We start from the raw sequence: 24,638 nt of genomic DNA on the forward strand, positions 1-24,638 counted from the left end.
CCCAAGTCTGTGTGTGTGTGTGTGTGTGTGTGTGTGTGTGTGTGTGTGTGTGTGTGTGTGTGTGTGTGTGTGTGTTATCCTGGCGCCAGGTGTGTTTCTGTCCTGGGAAGATTCTGCCTGCACGTGTCTGTATTTGCGCAAGCCATTGGTACCAGCTAGACATTTGTGCTCGCTGTAGGCATGGAGTGGGAAGGGGTTCGTCCTGTCCTTGTGTATGGTTAGGCTGTGAACCCCACAGCTCATACTGAGTGTAAGGAAGTTTCCAGTCTCACTGCAATGGAGCTAATGAGAGGAGCCACTCACTACCTCCTATTTATCCAGGTATGGATGGATGTTCTTGTAAAACTTCCTTTATAAGGCTGTGTGTGTGTGTGTGTGTGTGTGTATACACACACATATATATTCCATGCTGGGAATGTATTTAAGTTATTACTCCTATTGTGGCCCTAAGGTTTGAACTCAGGACCTTAAACTTGCTAGACAGGCACTCGACCAATTGAGCCAACCCCAGCCCTTTTTGCTTTTTAGTTATTTTTCAAATAGCGTTATCCTAGGACTGCAATCCTTCTACCTATGGCTTCTCACACAGATAAGACCATAGGTGTACACCACCACATTCAACCAGTAATTCACATGGCGTGTCCCTAACTTTTTGTCCAGGCTGGACTTGAAATACTATCTTCCAATCTCTGTCTTCTGTGTAGTTGAGATTCTGCAGTGGGGGCTGGGAAGGTGGCTCAGTGGTAGAGCGCTTGCCGTGCATGCATGAGGCCCTGGGTTCGATTCCTCAGCACCACATAAGCAAAAAGCAAAAAGCTGGAAGTGGCGCTGTGGCTCAAGTGGTAGAGCGCTAGCCTTGACCTGAAGAGCTGAGGGACAGCGCCCAGGCCCAGAGTTCAGGCCCCATGACCAGACCCCACCCACCCCCCAAAAAAAGATTTCTGCAGTGTACCACCCCATGGCCAGATTAAAATGTTATTTATTAATGGCATTTGCAGGAAGGAAAAAAAAAAAAAACCCTGAGACTTTAACTACAGAGGGACTTTCCTTAAGTTATAAGCAGAGTTCAAATTCAAGGATTTGTATTTTCCTTAAGTATATCAAAAGGTTTCGAGCAGAGGTTCAGGGAGGAAAATCTGGGGAGCAAGATTCTCGTCCATTCTGGTAGGTCTGAGAAACAGAGTTCTAGAAGAATGTGGAACAAACAAGAAAGTGATAGAGGGCTGGGAAGGTGGCTCAGTGGTAGGGCACTTGCCTCGCATGCATGAGGCCCTGGGTTCAATTCCTCAGCATCACATAAACAGAAAAAGCCGGAAGTGGCAGTGCTGTGGCTCAAGTGGTAGAGCGCTAGCCTTGAGCTGAAGAGCTCAGGTACAGAGCCTAGGCCCTGAGTTTAAGCCCCACGCCCATGCACACACACACACACACACACACACACACACACACACACACTATCTTCTAGGCTGAAGGTGGGTTCAAGTGGTAGAATGCCTGCTTAGGACCTAGATTCTCTTACTTAGGCCTCTTAGAAACTGGGAACAGATAGGACCCAGGACATCTTTGTTGTTGTTGAGATAGAATCTTTTTGTTTGGTGTGTGTGTGTGTGTGTGCACTCACACTGCTCCTGGGAGCTTGAACTCAAGGCCTAGGTGCTGTCTCAGATTTTTGCTCAAGTTTAGCATTCTACCACTTGAGCGACAGCTCTAATTCTGGCTTTGTTGATGAGTCTCTCCCGTGTGGACTGGCTTAAAATTGTAACACTCAGATCCCAGCTTCCTCAGTAGCTATGATTACAGATGATCTACCAGGGCCCAGCTGGAGTCTTTTTTTTTTTTTTAGTCAGACATGGTACTTAAACTCAGGGCTAAGCACTATCCCTGAGGTTTTATTTTATTTTATTTTATTTTTTGCTCAAAACTTTGAGGCACAGTTCCAGTCCCATTTTCAATATTTAGGTGATTAATTTGAGGTAAGGAGCTCACAGACTTTCCTGCCTGAGCTGACTTCGAACAATTTTTTTTTCTGGTTAATCATGGGACTTGAACCCTGGGCCTGGATAATGTCCCTGAGCTCTTCAGCTCAAGGCGAGTGCTCTACCACTTGAGCCACAGTGCCACTTCCAGCTTTCTCTGCTTATGTGGTGCTGAGGAATTGAACCCAAGGCCTCATGCATGCGAGGCAAGCACTCTACCACTGAGCCACCTTCCCAGCCCCACACCTATTTATTTTTGAGTATTATCTATAAATAAAACACATTGAGGCTCCAAATTTAGTCACATGCCACACCCAATGACAAAAGAGGTTAGGAAATGTCACTGCTAACTGCTCAGGCACAGGGTAGCCATAAGTGGGTGAGGGTGGAGTTTTCCTATTCAAAGAAGCAGGAGAAAATGAGTACTGGAAACACAAATGAGACATAACTGTTACACAGACTCAACCAAGGGGCGGGAGAAAGCCATCACTCGGGGCCTGGGCAGATCTAAGCCTGCTCTGGCATGTAAGCTCTAGGTGCAGGATGCCGGAGGTGGTTACTCTTACTCCAGGACAGAGGCAGAAGCCACTCACAGCAGATCACAGGCTAGAGCGACTGGAACTCTTTTTTTTTTTTTTTTTTTGTCGGTCGTGGGGCTTGAACTCTGGGCCTGAGTGCTGTCCCTCAGCTCTTCAGCTCAAGGCGAGCGCTCTACCACTTGAGCTACAGCGCCACTTCCGGTTTTCTGGTGGTTTATTGGAGATAGGAGTCTCACGGTCTCTCCTGCCCGGGCTGGCTTTGAACCGCGATCCTCAGATCTCAGCCTCCTGAGTAGCTAGGATTACAGGCGTGAGCCACCAGCGCCCGGCTAGCGACTGGAACTCTTGAGAACCATTTCTATCTGCCTCCTAAATCCACTTCTGGGAAGGGGCTCAGCCACTTGAGTCATGTTTCCAATATCACGTTATTTTGCTTTTTTGTTCAGATAGTCTCCAATTTTTATCATTCATTCATTCTTTTTGCCCAGGGCCAGTCCCAGGCTAGGATCTTCCGTGTCTCTACCTCTGGAATAGCTGAGATTACAGGCATGAGTCATATTACTTTTCACTTGACCTCTGCCCAAGAACAAATCTTCAGTTTTCCTGATCCTTCTGTCTGAAATGCCTTTGATCCCACTTTTTTTTGAGGGGGGGACGGAGGGGTCGGTCATGGGGCTTGATCTCTGGGCCTAGGTGCTGTCCCTCGTTCAACTCAGGGCAAGCGCTCTACCTCTTGAGCCACACTGCCATTTCCAGTTTTCTGGTGGTTTACTGGACTTTCTTGCCTGGGCTGGCTGTGAACTCTGATCCACAGATCTCAGCCTCCTGAGTAGCTAGGCTTACAGGCGTGAGCCACCGGAGCCCAGCTGATCCTACTTTTTGAAAAGGCTTCAATGCCCTCTCTCTTCAAAGTCTTTCCTAACTTGTACCTCTGAGATACCACCCCTCCCCTTCCTGTAAAGGCTCATGTCTCAAGACGGAGTGAATCTCACATTTGCTGTGGCTATGGCTCCTTTAGAATCAAGACCCTTTTTTTGGTCTCCTGCTCAGTGAAAGATTTGTTGTTTTTATTGCTTTGTGTGTGTGTGTGTGTGTGTGTGTGTGTGTGTGTGTGTGTGTGTGTGTGTGTGTGTGTGTGCACTCTACTCCTAGAGCTTGAACTCAGGGCCTAAGCTGGCACTCTACCATTTGAGCCACAGCCTTTTCTGAGTAGTTTATTGGCAATTAGAATCTCTCAGACTTTCCTGCTGGGGTGGCTTCAAACCATGATCTTCACATCTCAGGCTCCTGAGTAGCTAGGATTTCAGGTGTGAGCCACCAGTGCCTGGCCGGCTTTATTGCTGTTTGTTTGCTTGCTTGCTTGCTTGTTTTCCAGAACTGGAATTTGAACTCAGGGCCTTAGACTTGCTAGGCAGAACCGCTGTCACTTCAGCCACTTTGCAAGTCTTTTTTTTTCTTTTTCTGTATATTAGTTATTTTAAAACTCAGAATCTTATTTTATGTCCTGGGCTAAGCTAAACTGTGATCCTCCTATTTGTGCTTCTCCCATCATTGAAATGATAGGCAGACACCAACACACCCAGTCATCGGTCAAGATGAAGTCTCATGAACATTTGTTTTTTTTTTGCCTGGGCAGACACTGAACCACATCCTAAGTAGTTAGAACTAGTAGCTAGAAAGTAGATGCTATACTATCTAGTACTAGTAACTAAGCTAGAACTAGTAACTAGAACTTAGTTGCTTCCCAAGTGGCTAGGATTACAAGCTTGACCTTGAAAGCACCCATCCCAGAAGACCCCGTGGACACAGAAGAAGGAGGATGTCAGAGGGGCTGACAAGGCCAACTCCTTATGGGAGAGAGGGTAATATGGTGCCTGTCCCTAATCAGGGGCATCCTTATAACACCATGGAGCTAGAGGCGGGCAGCTAGGTCTGGGCAGAGAGTGGGAATGCAGACCTATCCTGCAGAAACTGGCAGGAGCCCTGGGAGAGTTCTTTGTGAAGGGCAGGGTAGAGTTCAGGTTTGGGTGGAGGGTGTTCTGCTGATGGATGCTAGAGATACAAGCTGCTCTGGGAAGTGAGGTGGGAGGGCTGAGTTTCTGAGATGGAGGGCATGCTGATAGACCCGTTGCACCCAATTTGGTGTTTTGTGGTTCAGGGAGATGGAGCCTAGGGCCTTGGGCATGCTAAGAAAGTTGCATACCATTGAGCTACATGCCCTGCCCTGCAACAGGTGTTTTATAAGACATATATTTAGGCCAGGTGCTGGTGGCTTACACCTGTAGTCCTAACTACTCAGGAGGTTGAGATCTGAGGATCAAGATTCAAAGCCAATGGGGTAGGAAAGTCCGTGAGACTATTATCTCCAATAAACTACAGGGAAAAGGCTGGAAGTGGCACTGTGGCTCAAGTGGTAGAGCACCTGACGTGAGCAAATGAAGCTCAGGGACAATTTCCAGGCCCTGAGTTTGAACCCCAGGATCACCACTAACAACAAAAAAGACATGAATTTACTGGCTGCATCTTTTTTTTTTTTTTTTTTAGACCAGAGATTCAGAGAAGTCAAGTAATTTGTCCAAAGTTACAGAGCACGGAGCTGGGAGCCAATGGCTCACACCTGTAATCCTAACTACTTAGGAAGCTGAGAACTAAGGATTGAGGTTCAAGGTGTCCCAGGCTGAAAGTCCATGAGACTCTTATCTTGAATTAACCACCAAAAAGCTGGAAGTGGAGGTGTGGCTGAAGATGCTAAGCAAGAGCATAAGGCCACAAGTTCAAGCCCTAGTACCAGCATAAAAGACAAAGTCAGATAGCCTCAACTTGTGGCACATGGTGTTAGCATGGGACTATAAACTTAGATTTGATTTTTAAGGTCTATACTTTTGCCTCTTTTTGTGCCGATACTGGGATTTGAACTCAGGGCCTTTAGCTCTCACTTGGCTTTTTTGCTTAAGGTTGGTGCTCTACCACTTGTGCCATAGCTTTGCTTCTAGTTCTTTCATGGTTAGAAATAAGCATCTTACAGACTTCCTTGCTGGGGCTGACATTGAACCACGATCCTCACATCTCAGCATCTTCTGTAGCTGGGAGTACAAGTGTGTGCCACCATCCTCTAGCTGTTTCCGTTTTGTTACAGACCTGAGGAGAACCACAGGGTATTGACAACGAGGGAACAAGAGATTTTTATTTTTATTTCAGTCAGTCTTGGGCCTGGGCACTGACCCTCAGCTCTTCCACTCAAGGTGAGCCCTCTACCACTTGAGCCAAGCACCACTTCTGGTTTTCTGGTGGTTCATGGGAGATAAGAGTGTCATAGACATTCCTGCCCAGGCTAGCTTGGAACCAAGATCCTCAGATCTCAGCCTCCTGAGTAGCTAGAATGACAGGCGTGAGCCACTGACACTTGGCAGCAAGGGATCTTATAGTGCAATTAATTCCTGATCAATTAGTTCTCTGCCAAGGGACAAGGCCAGCCTCTCTTCTGTCCAGGAAAAGAGCCAGGGCTGGAAAGACTATGTCCATGTCCCTTGCCCATGTGGCCACTCCCAGTGTGCTGGGTCCTTTGAGGGGACCTCACAAACCACCTCTGGCCTCTGATCAGCTTCGCTGGCCTCCTCCCCAGTAGTTCTGGCAATTCTTAGACTCTCCATAGTTTTGGATCAGGGAGAATCCCATGTGAAACCTCCCATGGCTATCTTAATCCCTTCTTTTCAACTTCTTTTCTCTCCCCCTCAACCCCCAACTTTCCAGGTTACATGTAATGTCTATTTCCCCAGTTTTGTTTTTTTAATGGGGGAAGGGAGTTCCCTTCTACAATGGGAGAAACCACTGTTTCCCTTCGGGAGCTGACAGAAACTTCCCTGTGAGCTTTTCAAACTTCAGTCAGTCTAACCCCTGGCAGCGAATTGAGAAACCCCAAAGCCAGCTGCATGAGCTGGGTTTAAATTTAAAGTTTTATTATTATTATTTTTTTTTTTTTTTGGTCAATCATGGGGCTTGAACTTTGGGCCTGGGCGCTGTCCCTCAGCTCTTCAGCTCAAGGCTAGCCCTCGACCACTTGAGCCACAGTGCCACTTCTGGTTTTCTGAGTGATTTATTGGAGATAAGAGTCTCACAGACTTTCCTGCCTGGGCTGGCTTTGAACCACAATCCTCAGTTCTCAGCCTCCTGAGTAGCTAGGATTACAGACATGAGCCATTGGTGTCTGGCTTTGGGTTTAAATTTTAGAAGGATTGAAGTTAATTTCCAACCAGCCCCTCATTATAGAGGTTACTACCAATGGTTATAGAAAGCCAAGATGGACACCCAGCTACAGGGTTTTCCCAAACTCCTGTTTCCCGCAATTTGATTCTGCTTTCTGCTTTGTATGCTGCATAAATGATTTCCTTAACCCTGAGAAATTACCTCCTTGCCTTTCTTACTCATGTGTATTTAAAAAGGAAACTGTATAACATGCCCCCCCCCCGAAAACCACAGTCAAGTGTCATAACTAGAAATTAACTGTAACAAGAAACAGTAATTTCTTTTCTTTTTTTTCTTTTTTGTCGGTCATGGAGCTTGAACTCTGGGCCTGGGCACTGTCCCTCAGCTTTTCAGCTCAAGGCTAGCGCTCTACCACTGAGCCACAGCATCCACTTCTAGCTTTTTCTGTGCAAGTGGTGCTGAGGAATCAAACCCATGGCCTCTTGCATACAAGGCAAGCACTCTACCACTGAGCCACCTTTCTAGCCCCCAGTAATTTATTTTCTAAGTTCATCTGTGCATTACCTATAATTGCCTGTGTGCATCAAGGATCCCAAGTATGTTCACTTGGTCCAAGTGCAGGTGGCTCACGCTTGTAATTTTAGCTTCTTAGGAGGCTGAGATCTGAGGATCAAGGTCAACATTGGGCAGAGAAGTCTCCGAGACACTTCTTTTCAGTGAACCACCAAAAAACGAAGTGGAGCTGTGACTCAGGTGGTAGAGCACCAGCCTTGAGCAAAAAAGCAGAAGGGAAGCTCCCAGGCTGTGTGAATTCAAGTCCCAGTACCAACACACACACACACACACACACACACACACACACACACACACACACACACACACACACACACACACACACACACACACAGAGGCAGACGTAAGGAGGCAGGGTGTTTTATAGTGAAGCCATTGACATTGACTCTTTTTTATTTTTATTTTCTGTCAGTCATGGGGCTTGAACTTTGGGCCTGGGTGCTGTCCCTGAACTCTTCAGCTCAAAGCAAGAGCTCTACCACTTGAGCCACAGCACCACTGTTGGTTTTCTGGTGGTTAATTGCAGATAAGAGTCTCATGGACTTTCTTGCCAGGGCTGGCTTTGAACCACAATCCTCAGATCTCAGCCTCCTGAGTAGCTAGGATTAGAATATGAGCCACCGGCACCTGGTATGGATATACCTTTTTCTTTCTTCCATTTATTTTCCTTTCTGTTATGTTGATTTAGCTTGAGATTGCAAGTTAAAATGAACCTTTATCTCCTTCCTCCCTCCTCTGACCTGTAATTGAATTTAGGACATACCTATCAATCTTCAGAGAGTCTGGGGAGAGAGGGCAAAGGAGAATGCCCTATCGGCTGGCCACCCCAGCATGGGAGGGGCTGGGACTGGCACCTTGTCAACTAGAAACAATCTTTTCGTTGTAAAACAGTGTTCTCCTTTCTAATTACAAAAGCAGTTCTAGCTAGGGAACCACTGGAGAATTCCCAACCAAGCGTTAGATCCGTTGTAACTCAAAGAGCACACGCTCCTCCCAACACTAGCAAAATATCTGTATCATGAAATTATCCCCTAAATTCTTTTTTTTTTTAATTTTTGCCAGTCCTGGGGCTTGAACTCAGGGCCTGGGCACTGTCCCTCAGCTCTTCAGCTCAAGGCTAGTGCTCTACTGCTTGAGCCACAGTGCCACGTCTGGCTTTTTCTGCTTATGTGGTACTGAGGAATCGAACCCAGGGCCTCATGTATGCAAGGTAAGCGCTCTACCTCTGAGCCACCTTCCCAGTCTCTCCTCTTCTAAATGCCTTATGAGATGATTACACCAGTTTGGATAAGCTTATCTTGTTTTCTTTTCCAGACAAACAGTTTGGAGGGTTTTGTTTTTTGTTTTTTGGTCGGTCGTGGGGCTTGAACTCTGGGCCTGGGCGCTGTCCCTCAGCTCTTCAGCTCAAGGTGAGTGCTCTACCACTTGAGCTACAGTGCCACTTCTGGTTTTCTGGTGGTTTTATTGGAGATAGGAGTCTCACGGTCTCTCCTGCCCGGGCTGGCTTTGAACCGCGATTCTCAGATCTAAGCCTCCTGAGTAGCTAGGATTACAGGTGTGAGCCACCAGCGCCTGGCTCAGTTTGGAGGTTTTTAACCTTTCTTTTGGGAGAAAGAACGAAGCATTTATTATTCAACAACTGTTTACTAAGTACCTTACTAAATGTCAGAGAACATCCTAAAGTTACCTAGTGGTAACTAGAAAGACATGAGTCTTTCCTCACTAAACTTTCCTAAATGATGACAAGTGCAAAGCAGTAAGAATTTTCGAACAAGCCAGGCACCAGTGGCTCACGCCTGTAATCCTAGCTACTCAGGAGGCTGAGATCTGAGGATCGAGGTTCAAAGCCAGCCTGGGCAGGAGAGACCGTGAGACTCCTATCTCCAATAAACCACCAGAAAACCGGAAGGGGAGCTGTGACTCAAATGGTAGGACGCTAGCCTTGAGCTGAAGAGGTGAGGGACAGTGCCCAGGCCCAGAGTTCAGGCCCCACAACAAAAATAAAAATAAAAATAAAAATTATATATATATATATATATATATATATATATATATATATATATATATATATATATATATAAAACATCTGTGCCCTTTAACACATTGGTTAAGAGAAGCCTATAAAGGAGGCAGTACTGAAGCAAGTCCAAAAGGAAGTTTGAGTCATGTTAACATTCATACTCACGTGCTGTATATTTCTGTGTGGTTTTGATTATTAGCCATTTTCTCCTTAGGATCTGAACATAGTACGTGTTTTAGAAAGCCAGACACAGGAACTGATGGCTCATGCCTGGAAAGAGGCTGAGATCTGAGAATCACAGATCAAAGGCAGCCTGGACAGGAAAGTCCATGAGACTCATATCTTCAATAAACTACCAAAAGGCTGGAAGTGAAGCTGAGGCTCCAGAGGCAGAGCACCACTGGCAGGGCACCAGTGGTTCATGCCTGTAATCCTAGCTACTCAGGAGGCTGAGATTTATTTATTTTTTGTCAGTGGTGGGGCTTGAACTCTGGGCCTGGGTGCTGTCCTTCAGCTCTTTAGCTCAAGGCTAGCGCTCTACCACTTGAGCCACAGCGCCACTTTCAGCTTTGAGTGGTTTATTGGAGATAAGAGTCTCACTGAGTTTCTTGCTCGGGCTGGCTTTGAACCCTGATCCTCAGATCTGGGCCTCCTGAGTAGATAGGATTATAGGCATGAGCCACCAGCATCTGGCTAGGAGGCTGAGATTTGAGGATCTTGGTTCAAAGCCAGCCTGGGCAGGAAAGTCCGTGACACTCTTATCTCCAATAAACCACCAGAAAACTGGAAGTGGCATTGTGGCTCAAATGGTAGAGTGCTAGCCTTGAGCTGAAGAGCTGAGGGACAGCGCCCAGGCCCAGAGTTCAAGCCCCAGGACTGGCAAGGAAGAAAAGAAAGAAAGAAGGAAGGAAAGGAAAGAAGGAAGGAAGAAATAAGGGAGGGAGGGAAGGAGGGAGGGAAGGAAGGAAGGAAGGAAAGAAAGAAAGAGAGAGAAAGAAAGAAGGAAAGAAAGCTGTTCATTGTAATCATACCTCTAATCCTAGTTACTCAGGAAGCTGAGATATGAGAGTCTCAGTTCAAAGCCATCCAGGGCAGGAAAGTCCGTGAAACTCTTACTTCCAGTTCACCACCAATAAGCCAGAAGTAGAGGTGTGGTTTAAGCAGTAGAGCATCAGCTTTGAGTAAAAGAACTAAGGGACAGGGAAAAAGCAAAGGGAGTGGTGACATTGTCCAAAAAGAATTGTACTCATTGCCAAACTTATAAAATGGTTGCCCCTCCGTATAGCACTTTAATAACAATAAAATTACACTAAAAAGATAACTAAGGGACAGTACACAGACCCTGGGTTCAAGCTCCAATACTGCATGCAAAAAAGTAGAAGTAGTTTCTAAGTACTTGTTATAGAAACAGGATGCAATTTTGCTCTCAACCACAGACTACAGCCTTGCCCTTGCGGTGGAAAGGGTGACTCTGAAAGATCAGTTCATTCATTCCCCTTGGTATCCCGAGCTCTATAGGCAGGGGAGTGGCCTTTGCAAATTATATATGGACCACACCAGGCAATTAAGATAAATACCATTTCCCAGATTCAAACTTCTCCTCTGGAGGCTTGGGCTATGCACCCTAGGAGCCTTTTTTCCCACTGAAGTCATATATACAGGACAGGATGGCCCATACCTGTAAATCCCAAATACTATAGAAATAGAGGTGAGAAAATTTTGGTTTGAGGCTGGCTGAGGCAAAAGTGTGAGATCCTGTCTTCAAAAAATAAATAAAAGCCAGTGGGCTGGGAAGGTGGCTCACTGGTAGAGTGCTTGCCTTGCATGCATGAAGCCCTGGGTTCCATTCCTCAGTACCACATAAGCAGAAAAAGGCAGAAGTGATGCTGTGGCTCAAGTGGTAGAGCACTAACCTTGAGCACAGAGAGGCTCAGGGACAGTGCCCAGGCCCTGAGTTCAAGCCCCAGAACTGGCAAAAAATAGAAATGAAAAATAAAAAAAACAGACAGGTGCTGCTGGCTTAGGTTGGTAATCCTAGCTATTGAGTGAGGCTGAGATGTGAGGACTGTAGGCAGGAAAGACCATGAGGCTCTTATCTCCAAATAACCACCAGAAAATTGGAAGTGGCGCGGTGGCTCAAAGTGGTAGAGTGCCAGTCTTGAGCAAAAGGGCTCAGACCCTGAGTTGAAGCACCAAGACCAACACAAAAAAGGGAGGGGGAGAGAAGGGGAAGAATGCAAAAGGGCAGTAGTGCAGCTCAAACGAGGTTGATTATGACTCTGAATTCAAACCTCAGTAGCACACACACACACACACACACACACACACACACACACACACACACAGTGACTTACTTGGTAGGTAGAGATGGTTGGAATCTAGTCTAGGCAAAAGTTAGTGAGACCTCAACAAAATAAACCAGGTTTGGTGGGCACATTTGCAATCCCAGCTCCTCTGGAGACCTTCGTAGAAAGGATATAGTTGTTGTATGTATCCCTTTTTTCTTATTTGTTTCATTGGTTGGTCAGTTGACTGGCTAGGGGGGTTTTGTTTGTTTTTGTGCTGGTACTAGGGCTTGAACTCGGAGCCTTGCCCTTTTCGCCTAGCTTTTTCACTCAATACTGGTACACTACCACTTAAGCCACAGCTCTCTACTTCAAGCTTGTTGCTGCTTCATTGGAGATAAGAGTCTCATGGACTTTCCTGCCTGGGCTGGCTTCAAACCTTGATCCTCAGATCTTAGCCTCCTGAGTAGTCAGGATTACAGCGTCCAGCTTCTATCTTTTTATACAAATCACCCCACTCTTCTGGGGGTGGGGTTCATACAGTGGCCAAGACTGGCTAGGGGCATGCTGGCCAGGGCTGACTAGGGCGAGGTAGAGGCATCTAGGTGAAGGCCAGAGAGGATTCTGGGCTGTGGCTTATATATACATATACATATATATATATATGTGTGTGTGTATATATATATATATATATATATATATGCATATGTATATGTATATGTATATATGGGGGTCTCTAGTCCCTTTCTATGACTCCTCCTTCTTACCCCGAACCCCTCAACTTCCTCAGCTCTGACTTCAGCCTCTTCTCTCTTCACCTTCTTCCCCCACCTCTCTCTTTCCTTCAGCCCTATTAATGACAGCTAGCATTTCTTGAGAATTTCCTGTGGGTCAAGCCTTGGATTCTAATAATAGCTAAACCTCAGGGTTACCACACGCCACACTGTGCTAAGCATGTCACACAGCAAATCCTCTCATCTGTTGTGTTCTTTTTCCCCTCCTTCTCATGGGCAGATGGGGAAAAATGAGGCATAGAGAAGTTAAAGCACTTGCCTAGGGTCACACAGCTGCTCAGTGCCAGTCCCGTGTTCTGCTCGTAACTGTCCCAGGAGTCCCCCTCCTGCTGCCTGACTTGCCTCCCCCCTTGTCTTTGAGCCCACACTAGGAAGTACTGAACTCCAGTAGAGAGCTCTGTGGGATTCCCAAGCTGGGGCCAACCTTAAATTCTCCCAAATTCATCCTCAGGTCCAAGCTGAGAGGCAAACGGGGCTGCGAGTGGGGGGCCTCGGTTTATAGATGTGGAATCTGAAGCGTAGAGGGGCCATTGAGTAGCCCCCCCCAAAAGAAAAATGCACACAGGAAAGAGCAGAGTGGCACAGGGACTCAAGCTGGGACTGTTCATGCCTGCCTATTATTTTCTCGGTAGCCACAGCCTCTTGGACTTCCTTCTCACATCTGACAGCCCCAGCCACCTGCCCGGTCCTCAAGCCCCTCATAGTTCAGTCCTGGCCCTGTGCCCACGTGCATTTCTGTGGCCTCAGTAATCAGCATCCCTTGGGGAAAAGACACCTCTCCACCTCCCCTCCCAGATCTGCCCTCCCCTGAGGTTGCCAGGGGACAGTGATCTCAGTCTCCACACAGGAACGAAGGAACTCTCTTCCCAGCCCTCCACAGTCGTAGGCACATTTAGGGGCAAAACTAGGGGCAAGGGGTGGGGGGAGAGAAGAAAATTGGACACCCAAGCCTCTTGCAGAGTCTTTGAAGTATGTCCTGGTGGGGCTGGGTATAACCAGAGGCAAATCATGTGCTTAGAATACTCCAGACTCTATGTCCCATTCCCAGCACAAAGAAAGTAAGAAAGAGAGGGGGGAGAAGGAAAAGGAAAGAAGGAAGGAAGGAAGGAAGGAAGGAAGGAAAGAAAGAAAGAAAGAAAGAAAGAAGAAAGAAAGAAAGAAAGAAAGAAAGAAAGAGAGAGAGAAAGGAAGGAAGAAAGGAAAGGAGGGAAAGGAAGAAAGCCAGCTAGCCAGATGTTGCTGGCTCATACCTGTAATCCTAGCTATTCAGAAAGCTGAGGTCCAGAAGATCTCAGTTTGAGGCCAATCAGGCAGAAAAGTTCACAAGACTCCAAACTAACCAGCAAAAAGCAAGGTTGGAGGCATGGCTCAAGTTGGTAGAGTACCAGATGAGCAAGGAAAGCAAGTACAGCCCGAGGCCAAGACCAAATACTTGCAAAAAAGGAAAGAATGCCTTGTACCTGGGCTCAGAAGGTGGCTCAGTGGTACAGTGCTTGCCTTGCATGCATGAGACCCTGGGTTCGATTCCTCAGCACCACATTAGCAGAAAAAGCTGGAAGTGGCATTGTGGCTCAAGTGGTAGAGCACTTGCCTTGAGCTGAAGAGCTGAGGGACAGTGCCAGGCCCAGAGTTCAGGCCCCACAACCTACAAAAAAAAAAAATCTTTAAAGAATGCCAGGTACCTGTTGTTTACACCTGTCATCTTAGCTGCTCCGGAGGCGGAGATTTGAGGATCATGGTTTAAAGCCAGCCTGGTCAGGAAAGTCCATGAGACTCTTATCTCCAACTAACCACCCAAAAGCTAGAAGTGGAGCTCAAGTGGTAGAGTGTCAGCCTTGAGTGGAAAAGTGTAGGGGCAGTGCCTAAGCCCTGAGTTCCAGCTCCAGAACTGATACCAAAAGGAAAGGAAAGGAAGGGAAAGGAAAGGAAAGGAAAGGAAAGGAAAATCCTAGCCTCAAGGTAGAAACAGGAGGATCACGGTTTTCAAGAGAGGGACTGTGGGCCTCCTTTAAGCTCCCTGTTTTGAGTGGGAAGCTGTGCCTGCATCAGGATCTCTCCAAATGTTCTGGAAGCTTCCAGATTTCTACCTTTCCCTTGACTTTTCCACTGGACAGTTGTGGAGGGGGCGCGGAGGGGGGGGTGCTTACACATGTGTATATGTGTTTGTGTGTGTGTGTGCCAGTACTAGGGCTTGAACTTAAGGTTTCGGGTCTGTCCTGGGTGCTGTCCCTTAGCTTTTTCTGGTTAATGCTCTATCACTTGAGCCACAGCTCCATTTCTGGCTTTTTTGGTGGTTAACTGAAGATGAGTCTCACAGACCTTCCTCCCTATATGGGCTTCAAACTGCAATCCTCAGCTGGGTGCTGGTGGCTCACGCCTGTAATCCTAGCTACTCAGGAAGCTGAGATCTGAGGATCAGGGTTCAAAGCCAGCCTGGGCAGGAAAGTCCATGAGACTCTTATCTCCAATAAAACACCAGAAAACCAGTAGTGGTGCTGTGGCTCAAGTGGTAGAGCACTAGCCTTGAGCTGAAGAGCTGAGGGACAGTGCCCAAGCCCAGAGTTCAAACCCCAAGACTGATAAAAACAAACAAAAACCTGCAATCCTCAGATCTCAGCTTTTTGAGTAGCTAGGATTAAAGGCATGAACCACCATGAGCCATCTTGGTTTCACTTAAATCTTAGTTTTGATGAAATTTTGGTTTCACCTAAGGGTTACTCCAAGCCTCAGAGCTGATATAGAGTCCGGGGGATCCCCTCCAGCCCAAGCTGGAAACAGGGTCATGAAGCCCAATCCTCATTCTGTCCCTGTGTGTCTTGAAGCAGACTCCTCTCCCAGAAGGAACCCTGAAGTCACATCTACAGAATGCAATTCCACTCTGAGCCCAGGAGTGTCCCTCAGGCTTGGGAAAGAACCAAAAACCAGGCTCATGGTTCCTTTCTTTGTGTTCCCAGAACCAGAAACCAAGCTCATGGTTCCTTTGGTCATGTTCCCAATCAGTTTTTATTTCCTTACGTAATACTAGTAACCACCCTTGAAAACTTCTGTCACGTTTCAATGAGGAAACTGAGGTCTAAATCAGGTCCGTGACTCACCTGAGGTCTACATTAGAGTCCATACCCCAGTCTTTCTGGTTTCCTTTCTCCTCCTTCTGGCCACATCCCTTCCATTTTCCCCTGGATCTAACCCAAGCCACAGGCCCATCCACCAAAACCCACTTGTGGAAACTGAGACCCAAATGGCCACACACTGGTCAGGACCATCTTCCAAGAACATAAACAGAGTGCTAGGACCTGATCCTAGCTATTTTGGAAATGCCTGACACCCCATCTCAGCCAATAATAAATAGGGTCCTCTTGAGGAAGACCTTACTAAAAATAAATAACTAAACCAAGCGCTGGTGTCTCGTGCTTGTAATCCAGGCTACTCAGGAGGCTGATAGCTGAGGATCATAGTTTGAAGTCAGCCTGGGCAGGAAAGTATGTGCAGACTCTGATCTCCCATGAACTACCAAAAATCTGTTAGTGGAGCTGTGGTTCAAGTGGTTGAGCAAAAACAAAAGCTCAGGGACAGACAGCACCCAGGCCCTGAGTTCAAGCCCAGTACTGGCACACATGCACAAAAAAGAAAACAGTGAGTGTAAACTTGCTGGAGGGGAATAGGTTGAGGATGGGAGTGTGTCTGGTGGAATCAACTGCTTCCTGCTGAAGGGTAGAGAAAGGAACAGGGCAAAGGATCTCAGGGAGCCTTCAGAAGGGCAGGAGATCTGGAAGTTGTGATCCAACATGCTTCCCATAAGCAGCCCCACCTGTTGGGAAGTAAGAGCTACCACCACTAGGAGGCGCTGCTAGGAAAACCACCTGATGCTGTGGCTGGACCCCTGCAGCCCAGATTCCTTCTCCTGGGATCCATAGCCCTGTGCACAGCTCACAGGCTGCAGATGATACTTTCTTGGCACTTTGTCTCAGGTGGGGCTGGTGGTCAGTGCCCAAGCAGGGCTGAGGAGGTGGGGTACAGGAAGGGGAAGCCCCCTTGGTTTCTGTCTCACAGCAGGGACCCAGCAGGGAAACCCCACAAGTCCCCAAAGGAAAGTGGCAGCTTGGGGAAGAATAAGAAACCCCCATGTTCTCCCTGAAGATGGGAATTCCAGGGTGTGGCAAGGCAGGGCCTCCTGGCAGGGAGTGCCACCGTGGTCTCGGTAGACCAGAAGTGTGAGGATTATTGTGGGTCCTGGCTGAGCCTTGATCCTGATTTCACACAACTGCAGAATGGCCACAGGCTGAGCCCGGATTTGGAGCATTGACTGAACTGTGTTATCCCAAGCCCAAGCCTGAGTCTGCACTAAGTCTTTCTAAGTCATTGTCTCAGCCAGATCTTTGGCTATGCCTGGCACAGGCTTTTGCTCTAGTTTCAAAACCAGACAGAGCCAGAATATTGGCTCTAGATTCTGCATCCAGTCCCAACCCAAGTCTGGACTGTGGATATACTGAGCCCTAATCCTCTCTATGACTCTGGCTAAAGACTAAGGCCATTAGCCTTGGATGGAGCTGACGCTGACCTCAGACATGGCCTTGGACTTGGTCTCATCCATCCCAGAGTCTAGGTATAGATGATCCATCTTCGTGCCAGCACTGAGGATGGCAGACTGAGCCCGTGATCGCCACACCCAAAGACACATCCAGCCACCATGGAGCTCTGACTTCCCGTACAACCTCATTTATCTGGTAAACCAAGAGAGCGAAGATGACTCAAAGCCCCAGTGGGCAATCCCCTTACCTGGCCATCCATCTTGCTCAGGACAGTGGATGGATGATGGTCTTGGTGACTGCTAGAAGACAGGACAGGGTTAGGTCTCAGAGCCCCACCAATGGATAGACCTGGACAGCTTGTCCAAGAGCAAGGGACCTGATTGAAGGAAGGCTAGACCTGAGAGCAAAGCTTGGATCGACTGAAACCCCAGCTTCCCGTCACCCCTAATCCCCCTCCCCCTGGGAAGGGAAATTACATTTCCCCATTTTAGCAAGGGTGGGGAAGAGGGAAGATTGAGTGAAGACAAAGCCGAAAGTACAAGCAGGATAGAAAGTGAAACCGGGTGCAGCCCCCAGTATAAGACCCCCCTACTCACGAGATGGCTGCACTCGCAGGCTGGGCCCTGACATGGGCCAGGAGGCAGGAGACCTTGGCTGGCGTGAGTCAGAGGCCGAGGCTGGGTGGAGGGGAGGGAGGCTTGCTGGAGACTGGGCTGAGGATGGGAGAGAGGGACAGGGTGGGATGGGGTTAAGGGGTGAGGGATTGCATCTTGGCCACAAGACTCTGGGTCTGACTGGGGAATGGGAGGGGAGAGGGACAGCTTTACTGAAGTGGAAGGCTTTAGGTTGATTTGATTTGATTTGTGCTCATACTGGGATTTAAACTCAGGGCATGGGTGTTGTCCTCTAGCTTGCTCCTTTAAGGCTTGCACTTTACCATTTGAGTCACCACACCTCCACTTCCAGCAAGCTTTTTGGGTGTCTCATGAACGTTCTTGCCTAGCTTTGAACTTTGATGATCGGCTCTCAGCCTCCTGAGTAGCTAGGATTACAGACGTGAGCCACCTGACTGAGCCCATCTCTATGGAGGGCTTTTATGTATTCGGGAGCCAATAGGACTGATTAACTTGGAAAGATTCCAGTCTGTAGTTGGGGGGATGAAGAAAGCAGGGGCAAGAGCTATGGGTAGGGGCTGGGAATGTGGCTTAGTAATAGAGTGCTTGCCTAACCTGCATGAAGCCCTGGATTTGATTCCTCAGTACCACATACATAGAAAAAGCCAGAAGTGGTGCTGTGGTTCAAGTGGTAAAATGCAAGCCTTGAGCAAAAGAAGCCCAGGGACAGTGCCCAGGCCCTGAGTTCAAGCTCCAGAACTGGCAAAAAAAAAAAGAGCTATAAGTATAGGAGAAGATGGCAGGGCCAGGTAGGGCTGAGGTTGGAGGATGAAGACAGAGCCCAAGAGCCCAGAACTGACCAGAGAGGGTAGGGACGGCCTGGGGGCTCCAGAGCCCCCAAGAATGGGAAGGAAGAAAGGATGAGTTGGCACAGTTCAATCTAAGTGAGCACTACCTACCAGGATCTGGGGGTCCTCACTGTACACCCCCACCCTCTAGAGAACAGGAAGGATCCTGTTCTGCTTTATATCTCCAGGATGCCAGAGGGTCAGAGTGGTCATAAGCCACTTAGGGAGATCTTAGGCATTGCCAAATCCCACTGAAAGTTTATGGATGGGGGGGGGGCCACATGGACAGCTCCCAAAGCTCTCTCTTAGTCTTTGCTGAGGATTCATGGAGGAGCAGGGCTTGGGCACACCAGTGGATGGACACACCAGGATCCCAGAGCAGGGCTGGATCTGGGGTCAGTTTTGGTTTAGGTTTCGAGGGGAATTGTGAAATGCTTGTAATTGTTAGATTTCCTTGCTCTGAGGGAGAAACCACTGACCCTTGGCCTCTTCCCAGAGCCCCCACCACATGGCTCTGGCTTCCTTCTTTCCAGGAAAACATGGGACTTGAGGCACTCTGCACCGTATAATACATCTGGGGACCTGAGACCCAGAACAAAAAAGGGACTTGCTCAAGGGGAGGCCAGAAGGACAAACAGCCTCAGTCTCCCATTCCTGGCTGCTCTCCCTTTTTGTCCCCTGTCCCTCCCATACTCACTCTGTGATCTGCACCAGGCAGACTCCTGTCCAGTCACCCAGATGCCAGGGAGGAGGCTGGACCAGCCTGTCCTTCTGACTCCCTGGGAGAGAGCCACCTGGGGCTGGCAGGGGGACATTTAAAGTGTTCCAGCTGCTTGGCTGAGCCTGAGGAATCCCTAGCAGAACAGAGAGTCCCCAGATCTGCCTGCCAGGTGGCTGCCTTCCCTGGGTTCCCTGGGACAAGCCTGCAGGCTTTGTGTGGGCTGATTTGGAATCCAAGCCTGGCTCTCTCTCCCTCCACTGGCCCTTACTTTCCTTCTTTGAAAACTGGAGAATATGTCAGGTGCCGGTGGCTCACGCCTGTAATCATAGCTATTCAGGAGGCTGAGAGCTGAGGATCTCAATTCAAAGTCAGCCTGTGTAGGAAAGTCTGTGAGACTTATCTTTGATTAGCCACCAAAAGGCTGGAGGTAGAGCTGTGACTCAAGTGGGAGAACTCTAGCCTTGAGTGGAAAAAACTAAGAGACAGCACCCAGGGCCTGGATTTAAGCCTAATAGTAGGAAAGAGAGAAGAAAGGGAGGGAGGGAGGGAGGGAGGAAGGGAGGGAGGGAAGGGAGAGAAAACAGGTGAGATCCCAGTGCTTGATCATAGTGTAGGCTCAGGAAAGGCTGGTTCCCTTTCTTCTCTGAAGTTCTCCATCCTTCCAGGGCTCAGCCTGTTGCTTCTTTCCCTGCTTCTGGTACAAGCTGGCGTCTGGGGGTTCCCAAGGCCGCCCCAGAGCCTGAAGGAGCTGCAAAGAGAGTTCACCATCAGCCTGCATCTCGCCAGAAAGCTGCTCTCAGAAGTTCGGGGTCAGGCCCACCACTTTGTGAGTCTAACACAGCTGGCTCTGGGGATCGGGGAACCCCCTCAAGTCCTGCTGGTCCCCCACTAACAGACCTTATTACTCAGGCTGAATCTCGCCTGCCAGGAGTGAGCCTGGATCTGCTGCCTTTGGGGGAACAGCTCCCCAATGTCTCCCTGACCTTCCAGGCCTGGCGCCATCTCTCTGTGAGTTGAGGGGTTGGGGGGTGGACTGGGGAGGTGTTGTAGTAAGGCTGGGGCTGATAAGATGACGTGAATTGGGTGGGAAATGAATTGAGGGAGAGAATCTGGAGGAGACTGAATGTGTCATTGGGCATAAAAGGTCGGATGCATCAATGGAGGTCAAGGAAAGACATGAGAATGACACGGGGCACGGAAGAAGTAGGGTGGGAATGGAAGGGGTTTGGGAAGAGTGGTTAATGTGGAAAAGATGGGCTGGTGATTGTGATGGAAATGAGAACAACCAGAGATGAGGGGATATGTTGAAAGTCAAATTGGGGGCCATTGCTGGTGGCTCACGCCTGTAATCCTAGCTACTCAGGAGGCTGAGATCTGAGGATCAGGGTTCAAAGCCAGCCAGGACAGGGAAAGTCCATGAGATTTAGTGTTTGTTTTTGGTTTTTGGTTTGTTTCTGGCCATGGGGCTTGAACTCTGGGCCTGGGTACTGTCCCTGAGCTTCTTTTATTCAAGGTGCGTGCTCTACCACTTGAGCCACAGTGCCACTTGAAGCTTTTTTGAGTAGTTAATTGGAAATAAGAGTCTCATAGACTTTTCTGCCCAGACTGGCTTGGAACCACAATCCTCAGATCTGAGCCTCCTGAGTAGCTAGGATTGTAGGCAAGAGCCACCAGTGCCCAGTACCATGAATGAGATTCCCATCTCCAATTAACCAGTAAAAGGTCAGCAGTGGAGTTGTGGCTTAATTGGTAAAGTGCTAACTTTGAGTAAAAAGCAAGGGTAGAAGGCCCTGAGTCCAAGCCCCAGTATGTGCATCGAAATTTAAAAGAAAAAGGAGGGGAAAAAAATGGAGAATGGAATGGAGGCTGGAGGTTGAATTGGAAATAAGATCCAGATAGAGAGGGGGTGGGGCTTGATGAGGTCATCCATCCTTGACCTAGCCTGGCCTGTGGCCTACTTTGCTGACTCTTCTCTTTTCTTCTTCATAGGACCCAGAGCGCCTCTGCTTCCTCTCCATGAGCCTGCAGCCCTTCCATGAACTGCTGAGAAGGTTGGGGGGCCAGGAGGGCTGGACCAGCTCAGAGAGAAGGCAGCTGTGGGCCACAAGGCTGGATCTCCGGGATCTCCAGAGGCATCTCCATTTCCAGGTAGAGTGGAATTGACTCCAAGATTCACACACAAGGCTCAGTGGTGGCTCAGGGCTTTCCTAGCATGCACGAAGCCCCAGGTTTGATGCCTCAGTACCACATAAACAGAAAAAGATGGAAATGGCACTGTAGCTCAAGTAGTAGAGCACTAGCCTTGAGCAAAAAATAGCTTAGGGACAGTGCTTAGGCCCTGAGTTGAAGCCCCAGGACTGACACACACACACAAAAAAAATCACACACAAGCCAGTACCGGTGGCTCACGCCTCTAATCCTAGCTACTCAGGAGGCTGAGAACTAAGGATTGAAGTTCAAAGCCAGCCGGGGCACAAAAGTCTGTGAAACTCTTATCCCCAATAAACCACCAGAAAACCAGAAGTGGCGCTGTAGCTCAAGTGGTAGAGCACTAGCCTTGAGCTGAAGAGCTAAGGGACAGCATTCAGGCCCTGAGTTCAAACCACATGACTGACCAAAAAAAAATCACATACAAAATTATTTGTCTGCCTTAAAAAATATTCTTATACTAGGCATGTGGTACACACCTGTAATCCCAATGACTCAGGAGGCGTAAGTAGAATAAATCTGAGGCCAACCCTGGGCAAAAGTGGGAGACCCTATTTGAAAAATAACTAAAGAAAAAGACAAAGAAAAAGAGTTGAGTACAGTAACTCATATAGGTTTGCAAACCTAACTACTCAGGAGGCTGAAATCTGAGGATCACAGTTGAAAGCCAGGCCCTGGCAGGAAAGGTTGTGAGACTTTTAGTTCCAATTAACTGCAAAAAAACCCACAAGTAATACTGTAGCTCAAGTAGTAGAGTGCTAGTCTTGAGCAAAAGGAGCTTAGGGACAGTGCCCAGGTCCAGGATTCAAGGCCCAGGACTGCCCCCACCTCAAAAAAAAATTTGGTAGAGTGCCTGTTTTTTTTTGTTTTTTGTTTTTTTTTTTGTCTGTCATGGGGCTTGAACTCTGGGCTTGGGCGCTGTCCCTTAGCTCTTCAGCTCAAGGCAAGTGCTCTGCCGCTTCAGCCACAGCACCACTTCCAGTTTTCTAGTGGTTTATTGGAGATAAGAATCTCCTGGACTTTCCTGCCCGGGCTGGCTTTGAACCATGATCCTCAGGTCTCAGCCTCCTGAGTAGCTAGGATGATAGGCCTGAGCCACCGGCGCTGGGCTAGAGTGCCTGTTGAGCAAGCCTGAAGGCAAGTTCAAAATTCCAGGACTAGCCCTCCCCCTAAAAAAAAATATCACCTCTGCTCTCAGGTTGAGGACATCTGGGGAAGAGACTTCAGACCCCCTGAAAGTGTGGATTACACACTTAGGCTTTGCTCCCTGAGTTTCTGCCTGCTCTTAGGGGCTAGTCTCCAATGACGTCAGTGTCCACTGTCAACAGCAGGCCGACAGCCCAGCCCTCTGATTCGCTGACTTCTCCTGAGTGTTGCAACGGGCAATAGAAATTTTACCTTTCATGAAAGTAAAATCTGGAGATAATCCTTAATGGCAGAGGAACTCCTGGTACCCTATCTCCCTGTATTCCAGCCTCAAGAACAGTCCTGGGAAAGAAACTCAACTCTGCGACCATTCCACAGAGCTCTATAACTTCCCTTTCGTCTTTTCTTTTCCTCCTCTCGCCAGTGTGCACTTGTGTGTGTGTGCGTGCACCTGTGCGTACACGCAGCTACTAAGGCTTAAACTCAGAGCCTTGTGCTATTACATGGCTTTTACTCTGTTCAAGGATGGTGCTCTACCCTCTGCTTTTGGCTTTTTTGATGGTTAATTGGAGATGAGAGTCTCATGGATTTATCTGCTTGGGCTGGCTTTGAATCATGACCCTTAGATCTCAGCCTCCTGAGTAAGTAGCTGAGATATGAGCCACCAGCACCATTTTCTTTTTCTGTTGTTGTTGTTGGTCATGGGGCCTGAACTCTGGGCCTGGGCACTGTCCCTGAGCTCTTCAGCTCAAGGCTAGCACTCTGCCACTTGAGCCACAGTGCCACTCCCACTCCCGTTTTCTGAGTGGTTTATTGGAGTTAAAGAGTCTCTCGGTCTTTTCTGCTCAGGCTGGCTTGGAACTGCGATCCTCAGATCTCAGCCTCCTTAGCAGCTAGGATTACAGGCGTGAGCCACCAGTGCCTGGCTTACCTTCCATTTTCTTAGGGGGAAAAAAAAAACAGACTGAGTGCAGACAATTCATGTTTCTAATCTTAGCTACTCAAGTGTCTGAGATTGGAGTATTTTGGTTTCATGCCAGCCTGGCTTAGGAAAGTCTTAAGACTCTTGATCTCCAGTTAACCACCCAAAATCTGAAAATAGAGTTGTGGTTCAAATGGTAGAGTGCTAGCCTCGTGCAAAAAAATTTCAGGAACAGGCCATGAATTCACATCCCAGGACTGGCACTCACACACAGACAGACAGACAGACAGACAGACAGACAGACAGACACACACACACACACACACACACACACACACACACACACACACACACACACACACACACACACACACACACACACACACACACCACACACAAATGAATATAACGTGGGAAGACACTCTGAAAAATTTAAAGCCAAGCTGGCTGAGGAAAATATGGCTTTGGAATTACTGATGTCATGAGGAGCGGCTGAGCACTGAGGTTTATTTGTTTGGGTCGTGGGCATAAACTCCGGGCCTGGGTGCTGTCCCTGAGCTCTTTTGCTCATGGGTAGTACTCTACCACTTTCAGCTACAGCGTCACTTTCGGTTTTCTGATGGTTTATTGGAGATGATTCTCACAGACTTACCTTCCCAGGCTGGCTTTGAACTGCCATCCTCAGACCTCAGCCTCCTGAGTAGCTAGGATTATAGGTGGGAGCCACCAGTGCCCAGCACTGGGATTTATTCAGATTCTCCTTGGGGCCTGTGTGTGAGCTGACGCTCTTTCCTTACAGGTGCTGGCTGCAGGATTCAGTCTCCCCCAGGAGGAAATGGAGGAAGAAGAGGAAGAAGAGGAGAAGGGGCTGTCCCTAGGGGCTCTGGGCAGCCCCATCCAGGTGTCACCCCAAGTGTCCTGGCCCCAGCTACTCTATACCTACCAGCTACTACGCTCCTTGGAACTTGTCCTGTCCAGAGCCGTTAGGGACTTGCTGCTGCTCTCCAAGGTGGGCTACCCTGGCCTGGCTTGGAGCTCCCAAAACCCCGGATGGAGTGATCTTTTAACTCCTTCCTTTCCCCTTTAGGACTGGAGTTTGGGAATAGGCCAGTTTCCAACATAGTCGCCTCAGACCAAGCTGAGCTCTACCACCCTCTCAGTCCCCACCCAGTAACTTAAAGCCCCTTCAGTTCTTGCCACGTATTTATTTCTTGGATATTTATTTATTGTTTGGGAAGACAATCGTTTATTTATTGCTTCATC

General features: G+C 48.3%; 1 protein-coding gene across 2 annotated transcripts; it reads left to right on the forward strand.

Moving 5' to 3' along the window:
• Nucleotides 1-17,008: 17,008 nt before the first annotated feature.
• On the forward strand, nt 17,009-24,590 carry LOC138815015 (interleukin-27 subunit alpha-like). 2 transcript variants are annotated; one of them, XM_070004219.1, is made up of 5 exons: nt 17,009-17,575; nt 19,765-19,925; nt 20,009-20,107; nt 21,089-21,247; nt 24,175-24,590. In XM_070004219.1, the coding sequence occupies exons 1-5, from the start codon at nt 17,545-17,547 to the stop codon at nt 24,460-24,462; spliced, it is 738 nt and encodes a 245-aa protein (XP_069860320.1). In that variant the 5' UTR covers nt 17,009-17,544; the 3' UTR covers nt 24,463-24,590. The 2 variants fall into 2 exon arrangements, with proteins under 2 accessions (XP_069860320.1, XP_069860321.1); XM_070004220.1 differs by lacking the exon at nt 17,009-17,575 and adding an exon at nt 19,224-19,399.
• Nucleotides 24,591-24,638: the final 48 nt, after the last annotated feature.

This window comes from Dipodomys merriami, unplaced genomic scaffold, assembly GCF_024711535.1.
Source record: "Dipodomys merriami isolate MVZ:Mamm:240054 unplaced genomic scaffold, mDipMer1.0.p SCAF_62, whole genome shotgun sequence".
Classification (NCBI taxonomy): domain Eukaryota; kingdom Metazoa; phylum Chordata; class Mammalia; order Rodentia; family Heteromyidae; genus Dipodomys; species Dipodomys merriami.